Below are 20,823 nucleotides of genomic sequence, written 5' to 3' on the forward strand. Positions count from 1 at the left end.
ATCTTAAATACCGATATTTATGGGCCGGTATGATACATACGCGTTACAGTGAAGGAAGATGGAGACTGAAGTACCAAACGTACCAGTACATGCTCTTCAGTTATGGCCGAGTTGCAGAAACTGCTCCCTTCCACTCTATAAATACCTTTCTTCTCTCCATCTATCGTGCAATATTCTCCTCTCTGATCCATGTTCTGATTGTGGCTGCTGGTGGGGTCTCTTCATGAGTGGCTCTTTGCGCTCTTCCACAGCTTTCTTGAACGGCAATGATCTCTCTGCCGACCTGTTCATGGTCGTTTTGCTGTTCAACCAAGCTGTTGAAAAACGCAGGGAGAGGCTGATTCGAACTCTTGATTATTTTGCTTCTCTCCGGGTTTTTTTTTCGTAGGATCGTTCTGCAACTGCATGTGAGAACTCTACGTAGAAGACAGCCAGAAAGTCCATGGCGTTTTCAAGAGACTGGAAAGCAATCGAGAATTGAGAGCAGTCCACAACGATTAGGAGAATCGCTCAACGTAGTTCTTCTTGTCTGTATTTTGTTTCTTCTCTGTTTTTTTTTTTCTAATTAATGAATCCCATTTACGAGCATTACATGCTTTCCGTTACGGCCCAAAAGCCATCAATTTGACTTAAAAACTGTGTTCTAGCGTCTACAGGTTACAGTTCAGATCTTAAAACTCTGCAAATAATATAAAGTTGTTCGCATCCGGAAATGGTAAAAGGCGACTTGCGATATTTACACTAGAATTGCATTTTCATATGTAGAAAAAGTAACCAAAAAGAAAAGTAAAAAATTTAGGTTCTGTGTGAAGAAAAGAAATACAAAGGTGTGGCTAGCGCAATCAAAGACATCTTTACACAGCAGTGGATGATGGTGCAGCCTTGCCTAGACTAGGATTTACAGAGTTGTCTCATAGGCGCGAGCAATCTTGCAAGTGGAAGAGGAACATGAGCTCTAACCAGAGTACCATTCTCACCATATTCCTAAAATATATGACAAACAATGGTCAGCATCTAAAAAGAAAAAAGACACCGAGTTCCGTTCAAAGCAAACTTAATCACTTGGCCATGATCCTGTGTTTCAGAAATCATTCAGAGGGACCTGTGTGTGTAAGAGAGAGAGAGAGAGAGTTGTCCACTTCCCGGGTTTAAATTTCACAGGGTTTCAGATGTAGAGTTTGTGTAATCAACATGAAAAAGAAAAAAACCATCTGCACCCAAATGTTTCATTTGCTATATAAACATGAAGTTCAGTGTTCAAGAACAATACTGACCATTTCCTCTACCATCCCAACCTGGTGTATGGTGTTCAAAAGTTCTCCCTTGTCATATGGTACCATAGCTTCAACCCACACCATAGAATCCTGTCAAGATTATAATGTAGATGTGTCTCCCCAATCACATATCAGTAACGAAAAGATAATTAGAATAAATAGAAAGACATTTAATCCATACCTTCAGTTTCTCTTGAACAGCTTTGCAGAAGTCATGTAATCCATCACCTTTTAGGGCTGATATACAAATAACCCCTCTTTCCATTGCTTCAGTTTTTACTTTCTGGGGATCACTTGCTTGATCAACCTGCAAAATATGGTCTCACGTCATTTATATTCTCTTTGTCCAGTCTCAGTAAATTGTATGGACCACCTTCCAGCAGAAGTTGGTTTTTCGTGTCATATACTTCCAAGACAAGTTGAATGCAACATTTATTTTTAACTATGTATTTACTGACTATAAATTAGGCAGTTATTTCTTCATGCACAGTTCAGTTAAAAATGTTATTGCCATATGTGCTGAAAAACAGATATGGAAGGAAGTCTTACATAAGAATTTCAGTTAAAAGGTGTTTTAGTTACAATCTCCTTCTTATTATCGAAGTGGTTGTTTTTCCTTCGTTACATTCCCCATATACCCCTTTTTATCGGTTACTTTTCTCCTACCATTCTTTTTTTACTCTCACATACCCCTTTGGGCCAACCTCTTGTGCGTTGCTTTGGTTGGTTTCTCTTTTTATATACATATGGGTGTTTTAAGTCTATTGAGACTTTTTTATGAGTACCCTTAAGTGGGTTTTTATCGTCATCCTTTGAGTAATAGGCGTTATCCTTTTTAGTGATTATTATCACTACTTTTGTTTGGAATCCTATGAGGTTAGTTTCAACATTTTTTATACATACATCACCCATTTTATTTTTTGAGAGTTTGTGTCCGATTGAGTTCTTATCCTCGGGACACCTTGATGGAGGAAATAATAAATACAATTATGTTTTTGTTTCCAGTTCGGATTACACCGATACCTTCCAGCTTGAGGGAGAGTAGTGGAAGAAGAAATACAAGAAATAGGTATTTTATTCCACATGTTGTGGTAATTTTTATGTGACCAAAATATTCAAGAAAGGGGAAACACAAAATATGGAAGTTTTTGCATCTATGAAGAATTGCATATGTGAAGAATTTTTTTCAGTAAAAGAAAATTGAAGAGCAAGAATCCTTTTCATTTCATTTCATAAAAAAAATATATATATTTTTCATTGCAAAATGAAGTTATAAACTCTAACTTGAGGGAGAGTGTTGAAGAGCAGATATGGAAGAGTTTTACATGACTCTCACAATAAGAAGTCTTACATGACCAAAATTATTATGGAATGAGGTCTCACAGAAGAGTTTCAGATAAAAGGTGTTTTAGTTATGTTAGTCTTTCTATTTATGTTCAGTTGTTTAATTATGTTAAGACTTATCTTTAAGTGTTAAACTTTGGGAGTAATTGGGACAAGGGTAGTTGAATTATAATTGGACTCTACTACTTTTTTTTATTATAAATAGGGGATCATGTACTCAGATTACAACAAGTTAGTGAAGTTTTTCTCTTTTTCAAAAATTCAACAATATGATTAGACATACTTTTTGTCCCAAAGTATTTACAATAGTCAAAAGGCTATCAGGTTTGGGAACCTCATGACTGCTATAAATAGGGCAAGGTCAGCTTCAAATGAATCCTCCCACACGGTAAGAAGGTAATGAATCCATTGATTTCTTTAAAACCCCATTGGATCACACATCGAATCATACAGGAAGATACGGTCCCATTATATAGCAGACAGAAAAAAATTGCCAAAACATCTGTAATATTTTCCTGAATTGCAATAGCTCACAGATTTTCAGAATGAACGCAATCTTCACCTATTTCTCATTTTGCAGTGAAAAACTTGCACATTTCATGCACAAAATCAGGCCAGACACACACATTTGTGCAATGAGAAATGAAGTGCAATAGCCTAGGCAACTATTCAAGATCAACATTGTATGCGAAGTGTCAGAAGTTTTTTTTTAAAAAAAAAAAAAATCGAAGTGTCAATAAATGAATGTGTACAAATGGAGGAAGACAAAGAAATCCAAGTAAAAAATTCATGTCTAGTCTTACCTTATTCCATGCCATCATTTGTGGAATTGACTCCACATCTAGTTCTGATAGGACATTATTGACAGCATCCATCTGTTGCTGCGCAAGCGGGTGACTGTTCTTTGACCCACATTAAAAAAAAAATGTATTTGAGTCAATACATTTAGGGCAAAACAAGTCCATTGACTAGTACAAAAGGTTACAGCAACTGCAAGTCTACCTGATATCAACGACATGAACTAAAAGTGAGGACTCTGATATCTCCTCTAATGTTGCTCGAAAAGCTGCTACCTGTAATAATTCAATTAGTTTCTTGACGGTGAGTTACTATTCTTGGGAGTTGTTGCAACAACAATTTAACCAAGGAGAAGCAATGATTTAACCATATATCCATAACATCCCTACCCTCACTCTCTGCTTCCTCTGCGGAGGGTATCATTTGAAAAAAAATCATAACAATCACTTGAAAATTTTCAATATCATCTCAATTTTGTTAAAGACTTGAATAACATTACACAAAATATTGTGCAACTACTACTGAGGCAGAATCCAGGTTTCCAACAGGTCAACCCCCAGTTTTCAATTTGGCTAGCATGAGCAGTATTGATTAGAAATTCTGAAGAATAGAATGAACTTTCACTTGGATAATGGCTCACCAGTGTAGTTGGTAGCTTTTGAATGAAACCCACAGTGTCTGTTAAAAGGAACTCCTTCCCACTGTTCATCTATACAACAAGTGGAACAATTCAAAATTGACTTGCCTTGCAAAACTGTAATCCATGGCATGCAATGGATAATTATAAGTCAGTTTTATCTACATCAGGATGATAGCACCCATAATATACCTCAGAAGACAGATTCATCCTAAAAAACATAAAATAACATGATGCCTTAGCATATCTACTTCTGATCCGATCTATGCAACTGACCTGCACCCTTCTTGTAGTTGGATCTAGTGTTGCAAATAGCCGATCCTCTGAAAGAACATCTGCTCCAGTTAATCGGTTCAGAAGTGTACTTTTTCCCGCATTTGTGTATCCAACCTTAAATATTTATCAAACATCATAAATTAAGTAAAATTTGAGACAATGACAACGGAGTAAAAAGACTTACTTTCCATAACAACATAAATGCATAAATAAATACAAACATCTTCAGTCATCTTCATCTGCACTCACCAAAGACACTACAGGAACTGGTACTGACAAACGGCGGTTCCTATACTGCTTCCGATGCTGCCGAACAGATTCCAGTTCTTTCTTTAGTGCACCAATCTGTCAAGAAGTAGAAAATTTCTCTAGTTATACAAAAATGAGTAGAAAAGAGAAGGTTCGATTAGTCAATCGAAAATAAGATTGAATCATTTGCTAAATAAGGCATTCATGCCCAGCAATGTTGCCACTTGCCATGAGTTCTCACAGCCAGATTAAAGAAGACAACTTCCAGTCCAGTTCATGGTCCAGCTAAAACCAACTTGACCGGTGACATGGAATTCATAACCTATCATATTAGTTGGATTCATGCTTTCTAGCTCCTGGGAACAAGAAACCTAGCTAGTAGCCAAAGATAGCAGCCAGCAAGAACAAGCAACTTACCTGGGTCCGTAAAATACGCTTATCCACTTCAATTTGTTTCTCACCCATTCCCTTCACCTTGCCTCCAGCTTGACGCTCGAGGTGGGACCACATCTTTGTTAATCGAGGTAATTGATATTCCATTTGTGCCAATGCAACCTGAATTACAATAATTTCCTGTTAATCAATGCATTTGTACACGTTCCCTGGTGTTTTGCACTTTTTTCCTTGTGAAACATAACTAGATGAACCCATGGAAGTCTGGTATTCATATTTCATCAGTCACAGATAGAGATTTATGACAAGTATAAGCACAATAGACAGTTACCTATTAAGTGTCATTTCTTTAAAAAATGCATAATGTATGTAAAAAATCCAATTCTTCATAGGCAAGTTGGTACTCCCAATATTGTAATTCTTTAACATCTTCCAGAAGACCTGTCTAGTCCAGAACCTAGGGTGACAAAAAGAATCGTTCTTTCTTTCTGTCTTAAAACATAACAGAATTGCCCATGCTTTCTTACAGAAAGGATACAATCTTTTGAAGAAAGAAAAGATTAAACAGTTTAAGCTTTTGAAGTGATGCTAGGGGAAGTTGTGCATGTTTGGATCAAACTATCTCTCTCAGGCTAGACATGACCTGATCTCAATCAAACTCTTAATTCTGACAGACCCTATTAGATATGCTGACAACCCATACTTTATCATGCTATAGCAGCTTGTTGATGATGGAAATCCGGGGTTCCTCAGGCCAGCCTTAAATATCGGCAACCTGATAATACATCTCAAAGACTAAGTGTTTGACCAGATGACTAGGAATTAACTACTAGTGTGCAAGTAGTGCTAACAAATTCCATTTACAGGTGTTGAAGACCTCTATGAACAAACATTCTAAGTACCCAGCTAAACAAAAAAAGAATGTTGGTCTTTGACAGTTCACTGTTCCCCGCCATCTTCCATGTTTATCACCATACTAACAATAAATGGCAGTTTAAAGCAGAGCTCTTCATAATTTTGTTAAGAAATAGTCCCATATGGATTAGTGAGTAGAAAGATCTTGAGTTTATTGGTTGGAAAAGAGGTTTCCTAAGTCGGCTAGTCATTTTGGGATAGGCATTGGACCCAACTTCACATGGTATCAGAGCAAGTACTCATATGTGGGCCTCCGCCCAAATTATCCACATATAGAGCCACAAAAAAGACCTACATGTGAGGGAGAGTGTTAAGGAATAATCCCACATGGATTAATGAGTAGAAAGATGTTGAGTTTATTAGTTGGAAAAGAGGCTTCCTAAGTTGGTTAGTCATTTTGGAATGGGCCTTGGACCCAACTTCACAAATTTCACTCAAATGCTCACGTCAATACTTCATTCAGTTACAAACATCTCTATATTTTTATATCAATTCATATTGGACAATTCCACCATCAGATAAAAATAGAACTCCTAAAGCACAAATTGCGATAGTACATATATCACAATTTGTTATTATCAACGATTATAAAATTAACAAAGTTGTCTGTATTGAACATATCACCATCAACACCTGTTTTCACCCATGTTATTGCCATTTTTATAACAATATGCAGGTAGCAGCCTGATAGTTTTCTTTCTTCTTTTGAAATAAACGCCATGAAGCGTAAGCATGAATAATTCCTAATTAGTATGTCAATTAGTTAATTATAATTTTAATTGTATGAGAAACTAGAGTTCTTAAATCCCCCCTCCCCAAAAAATATATTATATAAATAAATAATAAATGAAAGAAAAAAGAGAAGGCCACACTGCAACAAAATTGATGCCAAAAGTTACAATGTAATCAACCACATCAGAACAATGATATATTGGATTTGCATGAAATACTAATATAAGTAACAGAAAAGTATGTTTACCTGTAAACTGGCTTCATGTGTTGCAGCACGCTGATTGAAGATATCTAGAATGAGGGCAGTTCGATCGCAAACTCTAACATCTCCACCAAAAGCCTTTTCCAAGTTACGAAGTTGTCTGGAGTTCGGAACAAAAAATATAAAGAAAAAAATAAATCAAGATGCAACAGAAAACGTCAAAGAGGAAAAATGTCCGTAAAAAAATACTAAATAATTAAATGCCATGTAATAGAGAAAACTCCAACAATGTCCTAAATGCAGCAAAAATGTGGATAAAACTGAGAATGCCAATGTGGGGGGTTAATTATAAGCAATGCTAGTAGTCAGCAATGTACAATGCCAAACCAGTATAAAAAAGGTTCATAAGACAAAATAGAGGTGTTTGTTGCAAGAAATACCCACAATAACTCAATTTGCATGATAGCTTCCTGAAAGAGTTTACATACTTGCGGTAGTGAATATCTTTTAGCAACCCCAAAGACATCAATGGTCTAACAGAAAAAAGGTAATGCTAGAGATCTTATTTGAAGAACTTTACTTATTTGATTTGACATCAAAGATCAAACTGATCAAATCAAGGGATGACTTTTCGGTTCCCAACTTTTATTTTCAAAAATCTCTTCCTGATTGAGAAAATCTCACAGGCGGATCATCTTCTTTTTTTAGGTTCTAGTACTCCTGAAGAACTTAGCGCAGATCAATGCCTGGCCCCATACAACTATAAGGGGGCGTCAGCCCCCGGGAAAACCAGATGCGTGCAGCTTCTGCCTTGACAAGGCGGTGCTCTGATTGATTAAACTACAATCCCAGCAAAATGAGGTGTATAGCCTCCAAATCTTTCTTTATTTTGCCCAATTTACCAATGGCTCTTTAATGGCTGATTTGCCTGACCTTCTTTCTTTCTTCAGAGGAAAAGAGCCTTTGCCTTAGAAGAGAAGACTGGAAAGCCTGGTCAGTGGACCATATCAATCTTGATTCTCGGCTGGTCAGGTCGCTTCAGAATGGCTAACATGTTAATCATCAAGTCTGCAACTTCAGCTTCTTTAGATAAGGAAAGCAAAATCCTGGGGGGGGGGGGGGGGGGGGGGGGGGGGGGGGGGGAGAGAGGGAGGAGAGGAAGGGGGGCTGGTGCCTTTCTTTTACGGCCTAAACCCCTATTTGTCAGCTGTCGGGAACTACTGATCGGTCGGGAAGGCTGAAGCTCTAATAGAATTCTAATGACACGTTACGGAGGGAAATTACGAATACGAGCATCATCTAATAGATATAACATTTTGGAATCTCTAAGATACAAAAGAGGGAAAATTTTCAACTTAAGCTTTCACAATCTTCAGATAAATAGTGTGACAGTAGCAGCAAAAATGTTCCTGCAATGACCACTTCACCTTTCTGTCAAACTTGCTTTCTTTTAACTTAACCATCTCCTCCTAACTGAATCAGATCCACCGTATTCACTGAGAATATGGGCCCAGTACTGTTCTAGTTTTTCTCACTCGACTCCAGGACATGAGTAACTCATTATGACCCAACTGCAAGCTTTCATCTTCAAGTTGGAATGCAGCCAAGTGAAAGTGCATTATCAACTGTTAAAACTTGTAGCTGTTGTAAAGCTTCTCAAAATTTCTAGTTGTCCTGACCCTTGAAGGACTTCAATGCTTGCCAGCTCAACTGTTCCAAAGAGATAATTTTCCAAAGCAGAACAAAGGAAATCAAGAAAGCCACACTGAATGAGAATTCATAACATAATCTGATGAGGAGATACAACCCTTGGAGTCACAAATGGGTAGCTCAGAATCCAATTCTCTGCATCAAAGCGAATACCACAACCATCCAAAAATAGTCATCCACATTAAAAGGGACAAACCCATACTGTAACAAGACCGTGACCATAAAAGAATGCAAAGCCCAGTGAAAAATTAGTCAATGGCCAAAAAAGAGACATAAGAGCAACAATAGCAGAAAAAATAAATCATTCAAATAAAGTAGAAAAAACAGAATAATAGCTAAACTCAAGGAAACTTTTGAGAGTGGATAACTAGGTATCTCAATTTAAGGTACCACCTTCTCACTATTATAAAAAAATTGAACCCATGATTACAAGAAGCCAATAGTGAGTCAAAAAATAGCTTACCCTGCAGATAACTCGTCATCAAATATTACAGTTTCAACATCTAGTGCATGGATTGCACTCTTAATTTCAGTAACTTTTCCCGAGCCAATGTATGTCCGTGGATTAGGATGACCAAGCCTGCAATGTTACTGCTGTAATTAACAAATGCTACATAGCTTGGTAACTTCAGTGAGGAACTTACTATCCAATCTACATCTGCCATTAAAGATGCATAAAAAAACAGTGTTCTAATAAAAAATTAGTTACTACCTGATCTACATCTGCCATAAAAGATGCACAGAAAAAACTCTATTCTAATAAAAAAAATAGACAATGTTATATAGAGATGATGGTGAATCGTGTGACTAATATATTGATCACGAGCCACAATTGCGAATATGGATCAGTAGTTTAGCATTAAAACATGAAAAATCAGAAAATGCATATCAAATTGCTATAATTTTTATTTTATCTGGATAAGACAAGCACCATGTTCACGTACTTCTGGTATGTTGAACCAACCACCTTAAGTCCAGCAGTGTCCGCTAACTGAGCTAATTCTTTCAAAGACTCTTCAATACCAAAGAGACCCTCATCACCTTTAACTTCAACGCCAACTAGGAAAGTTTTTTCTTCAAACACCTGTAATTTACGGAAGGAACGAGCTAGAGTTCGCAAGCAAAATTTGAATCTAATATGCTAGAGTAACCAGAAGAGCTACAAAACTATAATCGAGGTTCTAAAAACAACAATTTACGCGTGCCAGATGACAAAGACAGTAGAAAATTTAAGACAGCTCATTGAAGAGATTATTACTGAGTAAACATACCCTCGGAAATGCATCCCCAGGTCCTGAAATACATTTTAATATGGCCAATTGAACATTCAAAGCATAAATAAGAAGGAGCCTACCTCCCTCCCATTCCACATCTTGTATCTGTCATAACTATCGTCATCCTCCGCCTGCTGCCCATCCCGACTCCTAACTCGCGACGGGAGCTTCACCCTTTCATCTTCTTCAATGCCCACTGAAACTCCATTAACTCCGAGAAACTCTGCCTCACTCTCGGTGTCCTGCGTAATAGTCTCACGCTCACCGACTTCGACTTCGATTTCCTCTCGCAAAACTTTTGGCTTTTTCAGACTGTTTTTCGTTATATAGATTGGAAAAACTTGAGCTCGACGGCGAGAAGGGGAATTCCATTGACGGGTTGTTGGAACCAGATATGAAGCGGAAGGGGCGATTGAGCAGAAGCATGCAATCATCCTACTGGGTTCTGGCGTTTGGAGTGAGGCAATTGCTTCACCTGAACAAAGGGGCAAATGACATTATCTGGACATCATAATCTAAAAATAAAAATAAACAAATTAGAATCGAGGGAAGAAATTTCTTCACTTAATCCGTTGTCACAAAGGAGTGATGAATAAACCAATACGAGGGGAGAAGGAAGGAGGTGAATAAGTTTGATTATTTTTGTACTAAACGTTATTCTTTTTTATTTCAATTGTTTTAACCCTCAATTATGTTCATTGTTTATTTAATTCAATGTGTCAAAATGATTTCAAAATAACATTCGAACATCTACCCAATGAATACACGAAGATTTATAGTTGTTCAAAGACGTTGCTATGAGTAGGGGTGGCATCCAAACGAGCCATGTTCGAACCGAGCTTGATTTAAATATTTCGAACTCGAACTCGAGCCCAATAATTTTAACTGAGCTCGAGTTTCAACATTCATTTAAAACTTTTCAAAAAATACATGTCTCGAGTTCAAGCTCCAACATACATTTAAAACTTTTCAAAAAATATATATCAAATAAATTATATATAAAATTATACATATATTTTACATAAAATTGGGTATATATTTTACATAAAATTAGACATAACCTCTACATAAAATTGGGCATGACCTCTACTTAAAATTGGGCATAAAAGTGGCATCAAATCCAGCTAAATATAAACCTTCCTATGTTCGAGCTAAGCTTGATTTAAATATTTCAAACTCGAGCTCAAGCCAACCAAACCTCAAACTTAAAATTGTAATCGAGCCCGAGCCTAATAATTTTAATCAAGTTCGAGTTCGAGTTCGAGCTTAACCTACATTTAATATTCTAAATAAAATATATGTCAAATATATTATATATAAAATTATGCATACATTTAAAAAAAAATGATATGGAGGTTCAGGATTGAATCTCGATAATAGATTAGAACGCACCAATATTAATCTTTTTTACCCCAAATGTTGTTTAGCTTATTTTGTAATTTTTGAATTTGGCCATAAATTTACTATGACCTCCTTAGTGCCCCTGGTTGAAAATTTATATTATAGGAAAAACTAAAAATATTTTCCTATGTTACATATTTCCAAAAAGTCCTTTAAATAAAATCCTATTACTATTAGTGACTTACTATAAAAATTACAATAAATATTTTAAAATTTTATTAGGAAAGTTAAATGAACTTCTTATTGCCTTTTCTAGGAAAATAAATAAAAATTCATAATCAATCTAATATATTACTATACTTATTGATAAATTCTTAATCAAATAAAATGTCAAACACAAATTTGTTACGAAAATTGCCTCATGCTAAAAGTATTACAACATCAATTGTCAAATACTTATTCAAAAAAAATTTATACAGTTTTCTTGCCCATCTTGGCAGGAAAATCTTACTTAGAAAATTATATTTTTTTTAATAAGAATTTTCAATTAGAAAAATATTTTCAAAAAATATGATGCACTAATAGTCCTTAGAAACGTATTTCTACTAAAAATGTATTTTCAACTAAAAAAAACCCACTAATAGTCCCTAGAAATGTATTTCTACTAAAATGTATGTTCAATTTATTCAAGAGCCACGAGGAAGCGACAGTTGAAGTTTAAGAAAGAGTTTTTTTGTTTTGGGGGGGGGGGGGGGGGGGGGGGGGGTTTCCTCTGCCGAGACGACGTCAAGGGAAGGTGTCTAGCAGCGCAGGCCCTGTCGTTGGTGATGATGGCGGCGACGGCGACGAAAACATAAGCAAAGACTGACGAGGGGAGAAAGAAATTGAAAGAAAAAATGGAACCAAGCAGCGAAGGCGACAACAGTGAACGGAGGGGCTCGACGGTGACAAGGGGAGGAAAAAATTTGCCCCCCTCGCTCCCGAGTCCCCGATTCTCAAGCCCATTAACGAGTCGGCTCGCGAGCTTTCGAACCAAATCATGACTCAATCGAGCTCGGCTCGTTAACACAAACGAGCTTTATCTGAATCTCGAACTCAGTTCGAGATCTAGGTATACCAAATTGAACCGAGCCGACTCGGTTCAAAGCCACCCCTAGCTATGAGTGTTTGCACTTTAGAGCTAATTCGCTATGTTTAGGGTGTCAAATGATATTTACAACAAATTGCCTCTAATGCCAATTATAATATTATCCACTAAAGGATTTACGATACTCAATTGACCATAATATTACAAATTTCACTCTCACATACGAGTACAACTACAAACTAGGTTATCCAACTAGACTTTCAAAATGGATTTTCTTCTAGCTAACTAGACAATTCTCTCTAAACCCATACATGGATTTTGTAGTTGCTCATAAGTTCACTAGCCTAGACCAAGACACTTGGATTTTCAGACCGACACTTAAATTTTCAACACCCATTGCATTCACAAGGTCTTATGACTCACACGATAACAAAAAAAAATACCAAAATTTCCTCTTTGAACATGTAGGTTTGTCTCAGTTAATTCGAGGTGAGGATAGTCTTACATTGTCAAGGCTTGACCCAACAATGTAAGGTTTATTTGTTAACAATTAAAAAAACACTCTTAATATAGCACATATTACAATTCAAGTACAAACAATAAGCACACCTAATCCTGTGTACCTATTTATGTAAGAATAGATCATTTACGGTACCACAAATTTGTTCACTTGCGTGGTTGTGTAGTTTTGTAGAACCGGTCGATGTTCGGCATCTCTGGGAAACTTGGGAGGAAGTAGAGCAACAAGTTAAATCTAGGAAGTGTGTATATTTTCTCTTTCTGATTTAATATTAGTTTGTATATTTAATTAAATTAATAATTTCATTTTAATTTGAAATTACTATATTAATTTATAATAAATTGAAATATATATTTATTAATAAAAAAATATTTAATTATTTATTATATTAATGAATTTTAATATTATATTAAATTACTAATTTAAGATTGATAATTAAGATATTGTAAAAGTCAAAATTTGATTACGTATCTAGACATTATAAAAGTATTTTTTTAAAAGTTAATTAAAATAATATTTATTTTAAAATTTGAAATATTTTGCTTATATTATTAATTAAAAATTTAAATAAAATTAAATCTATCATTTCCACTTAGTACACTAACACAAAAAAGTAATTAACTTTCCATTTCACTATAAGTGTCTCACATCATGTAATGATTAAAAATGAAAACTTATATATAAAACATGGCGTTTGTAGTCCAACGGTTAGGATAATTGCCTTCCAAGCAATAGACCCGGGTTCGACTCCCGGCAGACGCAACGAATGAATGTCACTTTTTAACAAAGAGAAGAAGGTTACCGTTGATGTTATTTTTATTAATTATAATAATAATACGCAATTTTGATTTGTGGGACAAAGTGTGGATCGCATGCCAGATAAAAAAAAGAAAAAAGGGCTATTACTTGTTACTGGTAAATTAAAGTATTAAATAAATCAATCAAATGAACAATAAAATATTATAGGCTGGTCTATATAGGTATTAAATTATTAGAGAGAGTGCTCAGCCTTCAATTTCCATTATTTAAAATTCTGACATTACTCCTAAGTCTATTATAATTTACATATAATAAGGCTATAATTCGATAGATTTTCATGATATATTTTTTAAGATTTTTTTGAGCATTTTCTTTCTGTTTGCAGAATTATAATTAGAAAGAAGTAGTAAAATTGGAAGGTTTTAATGGAAAGATCAGTGACTATGATTGAGGAACATTAGATTTTAATCAGTTCTGTTGTTTTCTGGTTCTAATAATCTCTCTAGTGTGTCGTTATTCTACTTGAATTTTTTTTTTCTTCTGTTTTTACAGCCTTCTCTCTGTTTGTTGGCAAAAGGCAAAGGGAGAGTCTCTCTTCCCACTCCTCGGTAAGTAGATATTTTTCTCTCCTCCTTTGGTCACTTCTCCGTGTTATCAGTGTTCTCGTTCTAGTTGCAGATAATCCAACTCGGAGTTCTCTTTCAATTTTGCCCGATTCTGACGGATTTTGGGTTACTCCTCTTTTGTTTCTGAATCTCTCTCTACTCAAGAATTCAAACCCTCCATGGAGGCTCTTCTTCGCTCTCCCCCTTCTCTCCACTTTTCTTTATCCCAGAGGTATCTGACACCTCGCGTAAATCGAGCTCATGTTGGGTTTCCGGGTCCCAAATTCAACCCATTATCAACTTGTCCTTCTCCTGTCTCCTTTTTCCCAAGGCCGGAACCCATTTCATTGAAACGCCGGTTACAGCCGGTTTGCAACTCTGGGTCCTCGTCTGCAGCCGAGATTTCTGCTCCTAAACCGGTTCCTGCCAAATTCTTGGGCGTTGAAGTTAATACCTTGAAGAAGGTGGTTCCCCTCGGTCTCATGTTTTTCTGCATTCTCTTTAACTATACCATTCTCCGAGACACTAAAGATGTTCTTGTTATCACGGCCAAAGGAAGCAGCGCAGAGATTATCCCTTTTTTGAAGACGTGGGTCAATTTGCCCATGGCTATAGGATTCATGCTCCTGTACACGAAACTGTCCAATGTTCTTTCAAAGGAGATGCTTTTCTATTCGTGTATGTTCCCGTTTATTGCATTTTTTGGTGCGTTTGCGTTTGTACTATATCCGAATCGTCATCTGATTCATCCGATCGGTCTGGCGGACCGGCTGTTGGAAATTCTCGGCCCCAGCTTCCTTGGGCCGATTGCGATTCTGAGGATTTGGAGCTTTTGTCTCTTTTATGTCATGTCCGAGCTTTGGGGAAGTGTTGTGGTGTCTCTGCTCTTCTGGGGTTTTGCTAACCAGGTGAGTGGTGACTTTCATACTAACAATATTGGGAGTTATTTATTCATTATTTTTTCTGTCATGGTTGGGTATGGGATTTGGTTAATGTTTTGATCGGTGAACCTCATTTTTATTCTGTATGACTTATCTTTTTAGTTGTTTCAAATATTTATTTTTCACTGTTAACTTTATTTTTCCCTCTTTTGGCTTAGATATTGTTATGGAAACTGTTTTCCTCCGTTCACTACTATGTTCAACTGCATAGTGCATGCTGTTGATAATTACTTCCTACTGCTTAGACTCGCTTCATGTTTGATTGATTGCGGTCAGTACAAACTTCACTGTGGGTGTGTTGATCAGGTGATCGTTTTAAATTTTCCTTTACTTCATGAGGGAAAATACATTTATCCTCTTATCATATGAACAAGATCCTGCTACAAGTAGCTGCAAAACCATGTGATGGCATAGTTACCTGAAGATTCATGTCGCTCATCCAGTAGCCATGTACTAAATTTGTTATCTAAAATTTCCCACCTAATCATGTACTCATGTTGCAGTGTTAGTAAATTGGCAGCATCATTTTATTGATGTCTGAAGCACAAACTATCAACTGGGAGTACCACATTGATAAATAGTTCAGGTTCTGCCTCAAAATTTTGTTTTGCATGCATCTACTTCATATCACTGCAGACATTCTCTTTGAGGTTGTGCCATTGAATTACTTTTCTTTCTTTAATGGGCTTATTAATAAGATCAGTTGCATATCCCATGGATGTAAGTACCTTTTTAATTCTCTTCTTTAGCAATGTTGAGCTTGGATGTTTTCAACATTGTATTATATTGTGTCCTACTTGATATTGAAATCCTATTCATAATATTTTGAATCCTTTGATGCATTTAATATTGACATGTGAACCATTGTTTTGTGCATGTCGATGATTCATTTGTTAAGCAGCTTTAAAATAGATTGAACTTTTACAACATTAACATTTTCTTCTTTCAAAAATGAGGTTAACTTCTCCTTATGGTTTTGTGGCTATCCATTTGTAGATTACTACTGTAGATGAAGCATCACAGTTCTACCCATTATTTGGTCTTGGTGCAAATGTTGCTCTTATTTTCTCAGGCCGTACTGTAAAGTATTTCTCTAACTTGCGCAAGAATTTGGGTCCGGGGGTGGATGGCTGGGCACTCTCTTTGAAAGGGATGATGACCATTGTCGTGCTGCTAGGACTTGTAATATGTGCAATCTACCGGGGAGTAAACAAGTTTATTCTGAGTGATCCATCAATTCCCAAGCCTGAAAGTCGTAAGAAGAAGGTAGGTTGATTATGATTTTCAAATTGCTGAGGGCCACATCTGGATCGGAATCCATTAACATTGATACAATCTTGTAAAGCCAATGCAACCTCATGTTGTCTTTTTGCAGGAGAAAGCAAAGATGACAATGATGGAAAGCATGAAGTTCTTGTTATCTTCAAGATATATTAGAGATCTTGCCACATTGGTGGTGGCGTATGGAATCAGTATCAACCTTGTTGAAGTCACATGGAAATCCAAGCTTAAGGCTCAGGTAGTTGGATGCTTTATTGTCTACTTGTACCTGAAAAAAAACTACATATTCTTCCTTGTTCCGGTTTAGCAACCTGTGTTTATTGAGCAAAGACTCATCTGCTAAACAAGGACGAGTTCTAACAATGCATTTTGGGAAGGCCAACGTATTATCATGATAGCCATGTTACCGAACTTAATTTTTCCGTTTTCTAGGTTAGAAGAAATGACAAAACTCTTTTCTCACTTTGTCTCTCTCTCTTGCCCATTCCGTACACCCACAATTGAATATGTACAGGGTTAAGTTCTTTTGTAACCATATTTTCTGTAGCTTTCTTGGAATATGATCAAATTATCCAGTTGAACTTAATATTTTGTTTTGATAAAGCTGAAAACTTTCTTACTGATTTAAAAAAGAAATTGCTTCTGGCAGTTCCCCAGCCCTAATGAATATTCTTCATTTATGGGTGACTTCTCAACCTGGACTGGAATTGCTACATTCACCATGATGCTGCTGAGTCGAGTCATTTTTCGTAAATATGGATGGGGTGTAGCAGCTGCCATCACACCAACAGTTTTACTAATTACTGGAGTTGGATTTTTCTCTCTTATACTATTTAGTGATCCTTTAGCTCCACTGCTGGCAAAGCTAGGGTTAACTCCACTTCTTGCAGCAGTTTTTGTGGGGGCAATGCAGAATATATTCAGCAAGAGTGCCAAGTACAGCTTATTTGACCCCTGCAAAGAGATGGCTTACATCCCTCTAGATGAAGACACCAAGGTACAAGTCATTGTTTTATCATTTCATTCAGAGAAAGAAGTATAAGTAATGCTTATATAAATAGCACCAAAGCTGGCATTATGATCTAAAATGACATTACATGATCTAATCAAGTTTTCTACTGTCTAAATTATCTTAGATTTATATCTGCATAGTTTTTCGGCTTTTTTTATGGCAGTTAGGAAAAGTGAATTTTATTCATTCATTATTCAAACTCTACCGGCTTTTGATCTTCGGGCTCTTTTAATGAAAGCATTCTTTCTCCCAAAAAAAAAAAAAAAGTCTACCAGATTTGACATATTCCCTTTACATTCTCACACGCCCGCTCCCCTCTCTTCCATGGAATGATAAAATCCAAACTTGATTAATGGTTATGTAGTTATGTAATTTTGATTTGTAGTTTCAGAATATGAGTCCTTGAAATTGGCATTACAGTAATTTTTAGTGCCCCCTGCAACATATCCACCTGATCTCCTACTTTTCTTGTCAAGTAGGAGATTAATATATCTTTTTCTGCACTTCAATTTGTTAAGATCTACCTCTTTACACTTTGATGTCTAACTGCTGACTCTTTGAAGGTTGAAAGGTGTGAGATGAGCTAATGGACAAACATTTCTCTTTGCTAGGTTAAAGGCAAAGCTGCAATTGACGTTGTGTGCAATCCTTTAGGAAAATCAGGGGGTGCCTTGATACAACAATTTCTTATTTTGACATTTGGATCCCTTTCAAACTCAACACCTTATCTTGGAGGCATATTACTGGTTATTGTTCTTGCATGGTTAGCTGCTGCCCGATCATTGGATCAACAGTTCACTCCATTGGTGAAAAAGGACCTCAAAGACAAGCTCATCGAGAGCAAGATTTCCATCTCTAAAACCAGCCTTGCTAGGAACATTCAGCCAAAGCAGGGAGTCACATACCGTTTCATGAGTACTCTGAATCCAATGGGGTTTATTGAAGGGAAATATGTTCCCTTGGTTGAGGATGTATCTTCTCAGGGAAGCCAGGAGCTTCTCACTGTTCAAAACGTCGAGGTAAAATCTCAGACTGAGGAAGATGTGGCTGGTGTTGTAACTCAAACAGTTGTTGGTGGAGTTGAGGAGGGAGAAACTAGTGGAAACAATCATGTGTCAGCAGATGTAAACAGCCTTCCCAATCAATAGAACTTTGTAGTGCACAGGTTGGGGCTCAGAGAGTTCATCAAAGTCATAATTGCCAAGATTCTGGGTTTTCTGTGGTAATGACAGCATCTGATACCTGTTGCTTTGATCTTCACCACTGGCAGTTAATCAGGATTTGTGAACCAGAGGATAATACTTGGGAGATCTTAAGTGGTAACTCTGAGGTGATAATGTTGTCAATGAGATGATGATGAGAAATCTGTGGGCAAGTGAGAGGCTCCAGAGCAAATAATCTAATTTTGTTTCTCTGTTTTGTCTTGCAATAATGTGAAGTGTTATTAGGAGGAGGCTATCCAATAGCTTCCAGATGTCTCTAAAAAGATAAATTAGTGATCTCAGTTTTGACATTTAGTTTTGTATCACTGCATGATAAAGAGTGTTTACTTGTTCTGATGTTGTATCTTGATAGCAGTTGTGTACTTTATCAGAGCTAAATCCAGTGATTTCTGTTCTTAGCCTTCTGGTTTCCTGTCCCTGCATGAGAAGTAATGTTGGATAGTTACCCACCCTTTCTTTCAATCAGTCATCTTATGGCAGAAAATAAACCCTTCTTTTTGTTATTTTCATGTGACATCTGGACATGTTCTTTTGTCACTTTTTGTCGATTGCATCTATCTATTCATTATTTGAGAGAACATGGAAACGGCTCAGCAGGAAACGCCAAACTGCATGGAACCCACTTCAGGAACAATCTGACCTTTTTCTAGGTTCCAGTCAATTTTATCGTTCACAAATCCATTCTTTAAAGACAAGGCAATATGTCATTGTCTTTCGCCTCTAACTCATTTTTATTTTCTTAATTACATGGTAGATAATTACATAAATACCCTTACTATGATATTTTCTTTTCTTTTTACCTCTCTCTCCATCTTCCTCCCTTCCTCTATTTTACTTCTCCCATCTTCCCTTCTCTCTTATTTCAACCCTCTCAACTTCTCTCTTTCAAATATTCTTTACCTGTTGAAGAAATAAGGATTTTTTTTATAAGTAGATTCATATAAATTGGTATCAAAGCAATCGTTCTTTGGAACCTTAAGATTAGTTCGGTCAAACTATAAATCTGACAAGTTATTAGATTATTCGCTTCAAAAGAAGTATATTTTATGTGATAATATTAATTTCAATGAAATATATCAAAGTATAATTTCGATAGGAATAAGTTTCAAGACAATCTAATATTTTATATAAAGAGATATCTCTATGGAAGTCGACTATGGTCTTTCAACATAACAAAGTATTTAAGGTGAGAGATTTACAAATCAAATTATATACCAAATTAAAAATCTCCGAGTTTAATTTCTTTAGCCAGTATCATCCATTTGGTATTATGAGATATATTTTTTGAGATATCATCATCAAAAGTCATAAAACATAAATTCTGCTAAAACTTTCTTTTTTCTTCCTTGAGCCCATTCGACCTAGCCCTCCTTCCTTCTCCCATTATCTAAAAGCCCTTAAAAAAAGTTATTCACCATACTCCACATGTTGCACTCATTTTAGAGTCCCATTAGTTCTACACTCATCCATAAAAAGAATTTCATATTCCTACATCTTAAGAGAAATAAACTCCTCCCTCCTATATTCTTTCCCAACCCCTAACTTTTCTCCCCATTTGTTTTCATTCAAAGCCACAACCCCCCTAAACACTCTCTCTCCTCCAAAATCACCTCTCCAAAAAATTATATATATATATATATATATCAATCATGTTATAATCCTTCATGGAAACAAGGTTTATAAAACCTCTTGTCACCTCGCAATGCATTATGAAGCCTTAATAAATTTTATTTTTGGTAACTTTTCTTGTTCACCACCACCAAAATTTTCCAAACGTTACCCCCTCAAAGCACCTCTTTACCGAGCCAAAATTACCACCCAACACCCCAAACTTCTTTCTATTCTTCCATTACAGCGACAACACACCTAACTAATTTCATCTATACTTTTGCACCCAACCATGAAATCCTACCCTATCCATCTTCAATTTCACCACACCAACTTAATCAATTCAAAACACCACTTATATACCCCCACCACCACCCACCTTGGTGCCATAATAGTCCAAACCTACCTAACACACTAAACACTTATTCTCACTTTCACTCTCAATTCAATTCACCTCTAAACCGACTCCCAATTCCAATCATTCACATTACATCTAACAAAAAATAACTCTCACTATTGTCCTCCTCACCCAAATTCATACTGATCACTAATGTCCTACATATAACTCACTTAACTCTCTCATATTCTCCGTCCATCTCAATCACTCCCTCTCCAAACAAATCATGAAATAAATCACCAAAC

General features: G+C 36.3%; 2 protein-coding genes and 1 non-coding gene across 3 annotated transcripts; 2 read left to right on the top strand and 1 right to left on the bottom strand.

The window, feature by feature from the left end:
- Positions 1-692: 692 nt before the first annotated feature.
- On the bottom strand, positions 693-10,261 carry LOC137948302 (uncharacterized). The gene is made up of 13 exons (XM_068794341.1): positions 9,885-10,261; positions 9,475-9,614; positions 8,994-9,110; positions 6,866-6,980; positions 4,996-5,133; positions 4,579-4,674; positions 4,330-4,443; positions 4,057-4,125; positions 3,621-3,691; positions 3,422-3,515; positions 1,456-1,581; positions 1,275-1,364; positions 693-984 (listed from the first exon to the last, which is right to left on the bottom strand). Exons 1-13 carry the CDS (start codon positions 10,236-10,238, stop codon positions 892-894), a joined length of 1,617 nt encoding a protein of 538 aa, XP_068650442.1. The 5' UTR covers positions 10,239-10,261; the 3' UTR covers positions 693-891.
- A 3,181-nt stretch (positions 10,262-13,442) lies between these two features.
- Positions 13,443-13,514, top strand: TRNAG-UCC (transfer RNA glycine (anticodon UCC)). Its single transcript has one exon. It is a non-coding gene; the product is annotated as a tRNA-Gly (tRNA).
- A 586-nt stretch (positions 13,515-14,100) lies between these two features.
- Positions 14,101-19,073, top strand: LOC137948694 (ADP,ATP carrier protein 2, chloroplastic-like). The gene is made up of 5 exons (XM_068794833.1): positions 14,101-15,024; positions 16,054-16,323; positions 16,433-16,576; positions 16,988-17,335; positions 17,962-19,073. Exons 1-5 carry the CDS (start codon positions 14,296-14,298, stop codon positions 18,496-18,498), a joined length of 2,028 nt encoding a protein of 675 aa, XP_068650934.1. The 5' UTR covers positions 14,101-14,295; the 3' UTR covers positions 18,499-19,073.
- Positions 19,074-20,823: the final 1,750 nt, after the last annotated feature.

The sequence above is a fragment of the Aristolochia californica genome, unplaced genomic scaffold (genome assembly GCF_029961685.1).
Source record: "Aristolochia californica isolate CCGP_79_NKW_82.1479 unplaced genomic scaffold, dmAriCali1.0.hap1 SCAF_13, whole genome shotgun sequence".
NCBI classification, from domain to species: domain Eukaryota; kingdom Viridiplantae; phylum Streptophyta; class Magnoliopsida; order Piperales; family Aristolochiaceae; genus Aristolochia; species Aristolochia californica.